The sequence below is a fragment of the Electrophorus electricus genome, chromosome 14, assembly GCF_041902795.1.
Source record: "Electrophorus electricus isolate QZ-2024a chromosome 14, ASM4190279v1, whole genome shotgun sequence".
In the NCBI taxonomy this organism is placed as follows: domain Eukaryota; kingdom Metazoa; phylum Chordata; class Actinopteri; order Gymnotiformes; family Gymnotidae; genus Electrophorus; species Electrophorus electricus.
Window position 1 is genome coordinate 745,001 of NC_137510.1, and position 10,300 is coordinate 755,300.

The 10,300-nt window shown below is 40.7% G+C and overlaps 1 protein-coding gene across 5 annotated transcripts in view; it reads left to right on the plus strand.

The window, feature by feature from the left end:
• Nucleotides 1–3,209, plus strand: part of mpripa (myosin phosphatase Rho interacting protein a) — a 38,718-nt gene extending 35,509 nt beyond the window's left edge. For 4 of the 5 annotated variants that reach the window (XM_081695959.1, XM_081695960.1, XM_035530756.2 and 1 more), the window contains 2 exons: nt 338–423; nt 2,277–3,209. In XM_081695959.1, the coding sequence (XP_081552085.1) occupies nt 338–423; nt 2,277–2,348 (158 nt within the window). In that variant the 3' untranslated portion in view covers nt 2,349–3,209. Of the gene's footprint in view, nt 1–337; nt 424–555; nt 608–2,276 lie in introns of all 5 variants that reach the window. The other variant, XM_081695961.1, reaches the window with a different exon arrangement.
• The last annotated feature ends 7,091 nt before the right edge of the window (nt 3,210–10,300 follow it).

Sequence of the window (10,300 nt, forward strand, 5' to 3'; positions counted from 1 at the left end):
CACACACACACACACACACACACACACCTTGCCCAGTGTGAGTGAGTGTGAGCAGGGCTGGTAGATGACAGTAGATGTGGCGCTGCCTTTTGGACCGAGTACCGTGTGACACTACTGTCACCTGACCTGTAGCATAAACACTGCCATGATTGGCTGCTGCTACCACATGACCTGCAGTGTAAAACTCTGATTGGCTGCTGATGTCACAGAGGAACACTGGTAGCTGGGTTGGGTGAGCTATAGGGGACTACATATTATACGTAATACAAAATACATGAATTATTATATATTATTGTGTGTATGTATGTATGTATACATGCGCGTGCGTGCGTTGTAGATATCATGAAGTCGAAGAGTAACCCCGACTTGCTGAAGAATGAGCGCTCCAGTCTGTCCAAGCCGACCCGTGGGGTCAGATCGAAGGTGAGGCATCTCTGGTGACTGTGTGAGTCCAGTGGGTTGACGATCATATTTAAATGTGCCGTAGTGTTAAAGTTCGTGTGAGTGTGTGTACTGTACCTTAAGGTGTGACTCATTTACATATTGCTCTGTCAGTCTGTGAGTGGGGATGTTCCATGGAATAGCTGACCCCGCCCTGATCAGTGATGTAGGTATAGTAAGCAGTTGGATGCCATTCACAAATTTGCATGCCCCTCCGTTTTCCCCAGCATGCCCCTCCCACACTCTGGTCTGAAATTATGCTGATTGGGTTTCATCACCACTGTGATTCCACTAGTGATTCAGTTTACCACTTAAGAAATTCAGTTCAGAATACTGAACTGATTCATTTTAGGATACTTCAAACATTCTTTCTTAAAAACAATTTATTGGTTTAGGTTGGCTCAAATAGACATATAATCAAACTGGATATACTAACCACATTTATTTAAATCTTTATTTATATCCTACATTAACCAAGATAACAAACAAACAAACATCAGTATTCAGCAAAATATGTAGTGCATGTATAGTGTTGAGTCTGGTTCAGCGTGAGACAGCCGTGAGGGGTTTGCATGTACAGTGTGTGTCCCTGGGAATATCCCCTACACCTGCACCGCTTGGATGTGTGTTGACCACTGCTCGTGTGTTCATCTGTACAAACACTTTAGATCTGTTGCTTGTTTGTTTTGTGTGTTGTGTTTTGTACTCTTAAAATAATCATTGTGTGTGTGTGTGTGTGTGTGTGTGTTTATAGATGGTACAGTTTTGTTGTCCATTATGGGCTGCTATTCATTTTTTTAAATACATAACATTAGCACACATTTTAGTCCCCACTTTACCACACACTTTAGCACACACGTTAGTCCCCACTTTAGCACACGTTAGTCCCCACTTTAGCACACGTTAGTCCCCACTTTACCGCACGTTAGTCCCCACTTTACCGCACGTTAGTCCCCACTTTACCGCACACTTTAGCACACGTTAGTCCCCACTTTACCGCACACTTTAGCACACGTTAGTCCCCACTTTACCGCACACTTTAGCACACGTTAGTCCCCACTTTACCGCACACTTTAGCACACGTTAGTCCCCACTTTACCGCACACTTTAGGCCTCACTTTAGCACACTTTGGTCCCATGTTAGTCCCACTTTAGCACACACTTTGGTCCCACGTTAGTCCCCACTTTAGCACACACTTTGGTCCCACGTTAGTCCCTACATTAGCACACATTGCTCCCACATTAGTCCCCACTTTAGCACACATTGCTCCCACATTAGTCCCCACTTTAGCACACACTTTAGTCCAACTTTAGCACACTTTAGTACCACGTTAGTCCCACGTTATCACACAATTTAGTCCCACTTTCGCACACTTTAGTACCACGTTAGTCCCCACTTTAGCACACTTTGGTCCCATGTTAGTCCCACTTTAGCACACATTAATCCCACTTTAGCACACTTTAGTCCCACATTAGTCCCCACTTTAGCACAATTTGGTCCCATGTTAGTCCCACTTTAGCACACACGTTAGTCCCACGTTAGTCCCCACTTTAGCACACATTAATCCCACTTTAGCACACACTTCAGTCCCCACTTTAGCACAGACTCTCAGCACACTGTTATAAGACCCAACTGTAGTAGCTTTTCAACAGCGACAACATTGTCATACCATAAATGCCTGATGTAGGTCTTCCTATGTGATTGACAGCATTTTGATGCACTGAATGTTGATCTTCACAAGCCATTGTGATCTTAACCAATCCATTCTGGTAATGTAACATTTCCTTGATTATTCTTACACTCGTTTGCCTCCCTTCTTCTCTCTTGTTTCCAGAGTCTTAAAGAGGGACTGACAGTGCAGGAAAGAATGAAGCTGTTTGAAGCAAAAGACTCCAGGAAGATATGATACACACACACACACTCTCACACACACACACAAACACACTTATCACCACACACACTAAGGAAGATATGATCAGCTTTCTTACACACACACACTTATCACCACACACACTACGGAAGATGTGATCAGTTTTCTTACACACACACACTTACCACCACACACACTAAGGAAGATATGATCAACTTTCTTACACACACACACACTTATCACCACACACACTATGGATGAAACACACAAACACCCTCCCCTCCCCGACAATCACTCACTCACTCACACTTAAGGGATTCAGAAATCTGTACGTTTACCTTTTTCCTTCTTTACTCTGGACGTTATTGTGTATCTAAACAGTTTGAGTTTTGTACTGTAAGTAATTACTCAGTATGTGTGACCTTTTCCATGTTATTGTTGATTTAGTGATCTGACATATTTGATATCTGAATATTTTCTCTGCTTTCTTTAACATGACATTTTAAATTCAAATGGTGAGTGTACATTAGTGATTTGATATTACACCTCATTCATATCATAAACATAACAAAAGGCTATCCTTTTGGGCCCACTCATGCAGAATGATTGTGTCTGTGTGTGCGCGCACTGGTGAGTGTGTGTGTGTGTGTGTGTGTGTGTGTGTGTGTGTCTCTCTGATGGAGACATTTGCTCACTGCTGTAGTTTTTTGTATAACTTTTAGTAAATGTTTTGCAAAGAGTAACTTTATTGTTCAGAAAGACTAAGCTGTAATTTTGCTAATAATGTACATAAAAATGTGAGAGTGTGTGTGCGCACGCGTGCGAACTTTGCTGCAATACAAGGCAAGTCTTCATTCTACTGTGTTTTTATGGATATTAAACAGATTTTTATCAGTATATGTGAGCGTGTTTCTAGCATGGTTGGAGTGTGTCTCAGTGAGCGTTTGGCCTGGTGCCCACTACACTTAATCTTCTGAAGTATATACAGTAACAGCTTGTTTTATTTACCTTTACTCTGCCCTAATTTGATATCTACTGTCAGTTTGTGTTGTGAAGGATCCGATTGGCTACTGATGTTTTTAACTTTGTTCTACAGACTTGTTAGCACAGGCAGAAAGTGAGGTGTGCAATGAGTTGTTTCCCTGTGTTAAAAAAGTCTCCAAGTCTTCTAAATAAGGTAGTTTTTTCTTAGGGTTTTACTGAGTGCTTCTGTTATAAAGTCTCTCACTCCCTGCATGCGCGTGTGGTCATGTGCTCTAACTCTGGACAGACGTGCGAGTGGATTAGTCTGGTATCATTACCCTTTCATTTCATTTGCTTATTTGGATTAATTTTTTGACGGAGGTGATTTCCATTAGCTTCCATGCATTTGCTTGTCTTGGAGAAGTGCATATCAAGAGGTTTTGGAGTGAAACTGCTATCAGAGAGAACGCTGTCTTTCTTCAGTTATTAATTTAAGAAAATTGATTAAACTGCACTCACACCTCCCAGCCATGGAAAGTTACTGTATAATGTTTAATACTCAGTGTCTTGTATATACTTGTTTAAGAGAGGTTTAATGTTAAAAAATATATATCATACTTACTAGCTCTGTATGGGAGAATTAATTATATATATATATATATATATATATATATATATATATATATATATATATATATATATATATATATTTTATTTTGATGTGAATGTGGAACATCCTCATTAAAAGCTATTTCTGAGATCTACAGCTGTTGAGTTGTTTATCACGTTGTGCGTGAGACGGGGTGCGTGTGTATGTTAAGGCAGGAAATGGATAAACAACTGGGAAAACCAAATCAACGCTAGAAATCTGAAAACAAAAGAAAACCAGAAAACATGAGCATAGCAAGGGACGAACGAGCCAACTAACGAAAATGAAGTGAGGCAGAGACTGGGGACAAGACGAGGATGACTACCATCGTTCTGCCGGGTACCCAACGCTTGTGAATGTGAGGTAATGTTTAGCGCAGTCCTCAGCCCCATAAGTCAACTGTGTGAGGTAGGATACCTCACATTTGAGAATGCACCAAAATGGAACAGCAATGGAATTCTTAGTTCAGATGGAAAATTAAAATGGTGATTTTTAGCAAGTGTGATGAATCCTTGAAAGGAAATCTGGAATTTAATATAGATACCATGCTCTATGTTCATCTGTGTGTGTGATGCCAAACTGATCAAAATAGATTTTAGGGATGTCAATAAGTGCTCTTTAGTGTTTATAGACCTATTGTGCGCATACATGCATGTGTATGATATATATAATGCTGTAGATGTGACTATAGTGGTGACATGCACAGGGTTTCTAGAGAAACAGGAGGTTTTGGTCAGTTTTAGTAGAAAAACCACAGAAATGCATGTATCATCATTTTTTGGAAATAAAGATGTTATTGAATTTCTACCTTAAATCATAAAACCTACTGACAAAGTACAGATACTCAATTGTTTTTTTCATGCCACAACACTTATAGAACCTGCACCTAGCCAACACACTACACCTCTGTGTCACGCCCCCTGACACCTGGGAGGTGTAGTCTGGATCAGGGGTGTTACACTGGGAGAAAATTCAAAATAAAACTGATTTAATGTAATTATAGGGACAAATCTTAAAAATAAATTGGTATGTGTTTACGTATCTGTGGGAAAGGTTTGTTCTATGTGTTGTTGCTGTAGAGGACTGTCTTGTAAAGCAGCTATTCAACATTAGTGAAAGTTGCTTTCTTCGTGTTTGATATAAGACAACACCTCTGTCTGGCCTTAGCTCTCTCTATATACCTATATAGCTTCACTATAACGTGTTCTGTGTGAATGCCGCTGCTCCACCACTAGAGGGCAGCAGTGGGTAAGTTTCACACACTGAACTGTACTGTATCCGGCCCATAGCCCTACCACCTTCCATAATTCAGCCTCCCAAAGTCAGGCTTTGCTGTTCTAGTGAGCACCAGTGGAGTTGTATGTGTAAGTACTGAGCTGGATATGTGTATGTGTGTGTGTGTGTATGTGTATGTCCTTGTGTTCAGTGCTGGAAAACAGCATCTGCAGGTGAGAATTGGTGTGTTATCAGTTTATTATCGGTGTGTTTTCAGTGTTCGGTGTCATGGCCGGTGCAGGTACAAACACTGTGGGACATCATGACACATTTTATTTTATTGCAGTTCAAATGATCTCAAAATGGCACTCAATCAGACCCGTTAATCTGCGGATTAAATTACTATTTTAGTTAGTGACTATTTACACCCATGTATAACCTGTATATACCACATACATCCTCCATACATACTGCATAAATACTATATACATAACCATATATACATCATACATACAGCATACATAACTCCATATACTCCAAGCATACCACATACTCACCTCATAGATCAAGTACAGAAGAACAGAGGTTATTTCAGTCCAGTTTTGTGATAAATTAAAACAGGTCGCTGAAGATGGACCCCTATGAAATTCTTTTGGTGGTTTGCTCCAGTTGGCTGTGGATTAATGACTAAACATGGTTTCTTCTGATTCAGGTCGCCAGTCAGTGACGGGTCCACGCCAGTCCGGCGGGTCTACAGCGGCTGAGTTCTTTTGTCACTTCAAAGACGTATTTAGGTCTGCAAAACCCAAAACAACCCAGTGAATTCCTTCCTGTAGCTAACCTCACAGCAGTTCCAGGTCGTGTGCTTTTCATGACCTGTTTAAGATCTGTGAGCTGAATCTACTCTAGAGGGTCTCGGGGTCTGTGAGCTTTGGGTTTTTTTTTGGATTCTCTAGGATCTGAGTTTACTGCCTTAGATTCTGTTAAAATCAGGGCTTTTTGTCTGAACCTCTATACACACACGCGCACACACACACACACACACACACATATATCATCACCAAGAGTGGCTACGGATACCGACTACAGAATGGCGTGACCATCGACCTCCGCCTGTACATGGACGACATCAGACTGTGTGCCAGAAGTGAATGAGACATGGACTCACTAATCCGTCTCACCAGGATCTACAGCAATGACATCGGAATGTCATTTGGACCGGATAAGTGTGGTGGGAGGGTCAGAAGGAGAGGATCACGACATGTCTCAACCATCCCCACCTCCTCCTGTCTGGCAACCTTCAGCTTTGGCTTGAACACACATGGCCTCTTGCAGTTTTTAATCACATATACAGGACCTTGAAAAAGTATTCGTATCCCTTGAACTTTTCCACATTTTTTCATGTTACACCTACAAACAAAATGTATTTTATTTGGCTTTTATGTTCAAGGCGTATGAATGCTTTTTAAAGGCCCTGTATATGTATGTGTATGTATATATATATATATATATATATATATATATATATATATATATATGATTCTTGATTTCAGTATATTGATAGGCCCATTGATCTTTAATTTGTCTTTAATATATTGATATGGTTTATTAACAAATGTAACCATATTACTTTATTTCACTTTGGTGCTGTGACTGTAGCAGGCTGGTCTGGGAAAAGTCTGGGGCTGATTTTAGTTCCCAGTCCTGCCCTGGTGGTCATTTAAATATTCCACAAATAGATGAGACTTCAGTCTGCATTTGAAGACAGCAAGGGACTCTGCTGTCCGGACAGCCAGCGGACGTTCCCAGGAGAGTTTGTAGGTGAGCATCAGGGTTTTAATCATGATGCAGCAGCTACTGGGAGCCAGTGAAGAGAATGCAGCAGTGGAGTGATGTGTGAACTTCAGAAGATTGAAGACCAATCATACTGCTGCGTTCTGGATCAGTTGTAGAGGTCTGATGGCCTGTAGAGGAAGACCAGCCAGTAGAGGGAGACCAGCCAGTAGAGGAAGACCAGCCTGTAGAGGGAGACCAGCCAGTAGAGGAAGACCAGCCAGTAGAGGGAGACCAGCCAGTAGAGGAAGACCAGCCTGTAGAGGGAGACCAGCCAGTAGAGGGAGACCAGCCAGTGGCGAGAAACTGCACAAGCATCTGGGCAGCTTCCTGTGAGAGAAAGAGCTTCACAAGTTGCAGAGGGAAATCTGCGAGACCAGAAACATGAAACATGACCAACTCAGGTCTGAACCAGGACTCAGGAATTTGCGGAAAAATTTAAATTTGATGAAGGACATTCATCACTCATTCCAAGTCTTTTCTGTGCTTTTCTCAGAAACATAAAAATGACCTTTTTAACCACTTCTGTTCACTGTGATACTTGGTGGATTATATAATCATGAAGCAGTATTAATGTCGTCATATCGGAGTAGATGTAGTTCCCTCAACAACCCACAGATGGCACTGTGTCTGTGGTTAGTTCAATTCTGCGGTCCTTTCAGTCTGTTATATAACCTCTATTACTGCATGACACTACACAAGAACCCACAAACCCCATCAAGAGTTACTGTTAGTTTGAAGTAATGGCTTCCTAATTATTTTAGCCATTTAATTTTAGATTTCTATTAGATTCTAGTTTCTATTTGTTATTTGTCTAATGTTAAGTGCTATATTTATAATAAATAAATTATATGGAAAATAAATCCCACAATTTACCATCTTCAAACTCACCACATCTTCCACAAAAGCCTGAAAGTTTAACACCTGGACTATCCAGCTAACTAGTATTGTGTAATATAATATAATATTACACATAATATAATATGACACACTAGTATTGTGTAATATAATGTAATATGACACTAGTATTGTGTAATATAAAGTTTACGTGTCTGTTTGAATAATTTTGACTATATATATTTTTATACAGATTAGGATGTAATAAACTTGTTATTTAATTTTCTGTTAAGATCTTTGAATTTCTACTGTGTATAAAATGTTCTACACAATTAAACTTGCTTGCCTTTATGGTGAATGTTATTTAATCTTTTTTACTTCTGATCCCAGAACAGCAATACGAACGCATGCTATTATTTAAAAACGGTTCTCGTGTTTCTCTCTGTGCGGAGGTCAGATTATGGTCGTATCAGAGAAACTCTCCACTGACATCCATTCGTCCTTTCATCGATTGAAAAACAAAGATAAACAGATATATGTCTAAAACGTTTTATCTTACATGTCGGTTTCATCTCCCACCCACTGAAAATTGTGTCATCGCATGTCATACTGATAGTGTGTGTGTGTGTTTACGTTAGTCTAAGCCCCATGGGGGGGGGGGTTTAGGTTATTGTTTAGCAATAGGTGTGTGATTGGCACAGAGATGACATGTAAACGTGCACCAGTCAGAGATCTTAGCTGCTTAAACAGCAACAACTGATACTACTTCTTCTGGTGTGTGTGTGTGTGTGTGTGTGTGCGCGTGTGTGTGTGTGTGGTGTGCGTATGTGTCTGTGTTTGTGGTGTGTGTGCGTGTGTGTGTGTGGTGTTCCTATGTGTCTGTGTTTGTGGTGTGTGTGCGTGTATGTGTGTGTGTGTGGTGTGTGTGTGTGCGTGTGTGTGTGTGTGTGTGAATATGCTTCATTAAAGACAGTGAGGTTAAAGTTCTGTTTCTTTCTTTCTTTGTAAGACAGAGAAAAGAGACCATGTGGTAGCCACAGTTGCTTAGATTTTATATGTCTATATTCGTGTGTGTTTTTTCGTGTGTGTGTGGGATGTCATTTTTTTATTATAGTACGGTTTCACGAGTCTTCATTTGTGCTTCACTTTGGTAAATATTCCTAAAATCTCCAAATGGTACCAAATCTCTGTCTCGACTTCTAGCTTGTACTGCTGTTTATGCTGAATGAATTCTGAATTTGAATATGTACTTGAATGTGTACTTGGTGAATGAAAACAGTCTGATTCTGAATGAAAGTTTTATAATGATTTCAAGTTTATCCTGTTTAGTATTTAACATGAACTTTATTTTGAATTACAATATGTTGCCTTTCTCTGCCTGATTCTGTGTGTGGTAATAGTGAGCATGACCACACACACCATTCATTTTATGTGCAGAGACAAACAAAGCTTTAATTAGCACATCACCTAAATCAGGCAGCAGTCTGGGCTGTTAATACTGACGGTGTCTGTGTAGGGGGATGTCCTCCTGCACGGCAGCTCACAGCGAATCTAACAACTCTCATGACACATCGCCTGTTCTCTCAGCCTGACTCACACACAGAGCCACACGCTCAATAACGCAGCTCTTCGCTGGGTACGGTAGCAGAAAGGAGGCTAGCTCTACACCCGCGACACCCCCCCAAACTCTGTCCCTGCGAGAGACAAGAAATCCTCACCAGAGACAGAGACCATTCTGTTGAGAGTCCCTGGTTACCACTTATCTACCCCTCTTTGTGTGTCTTTTTCGACTGGACTGATGACTGACGTATGACGACTGATGTATGATGAGTGACGTATGACGAGTGACGTATGACGAGTGACGTATGACGACTGACGAGTGACGTATGACGACTGATGTATGACGACTGACGTATGATGACTGACGTATGACGACTGACGACTGACGTATGACATATGACGACTGACGTATGACGAGTGACGTATGACGAGTGACGTATGACGACTGACGTATGATGACTGACGTATGACGTATCTTGGTGCCCACTGTCCTTGCCCAGGTGAAGACATGAGACTGTTAAGTAGTCATTAATATGACTGGCATAGTTCTGAACTGGGAAGCTGCTCTTTAGCTGTGAGGTGCTGGAATCTGGATGAGATGAGTTTCAGACGTGATTTTTTTAATGTTTATAAACATTCCTAGAACTGCGTTTGGACCTGGTTGGGTTGTATGAGTGTGTGTGTGTGCGCGCGCTCAAGAAATGGCCAAAGGTCAAGATTTATATAACTCCATACATCCTATAAAATATATAGATATACATGGCAAAAAAAGAAACATACACACACACACACACACAACTCTGTGTTTCACATTATTAGTGAATGAACAGTCTAAGAGACAGATGGTTTTTAATAATTATGCTTTAATTGAATAATTCAATAGTTCTACATGATTCATGTACAGTAGGAGCCCTGTGTGTGTGTGTGTGTG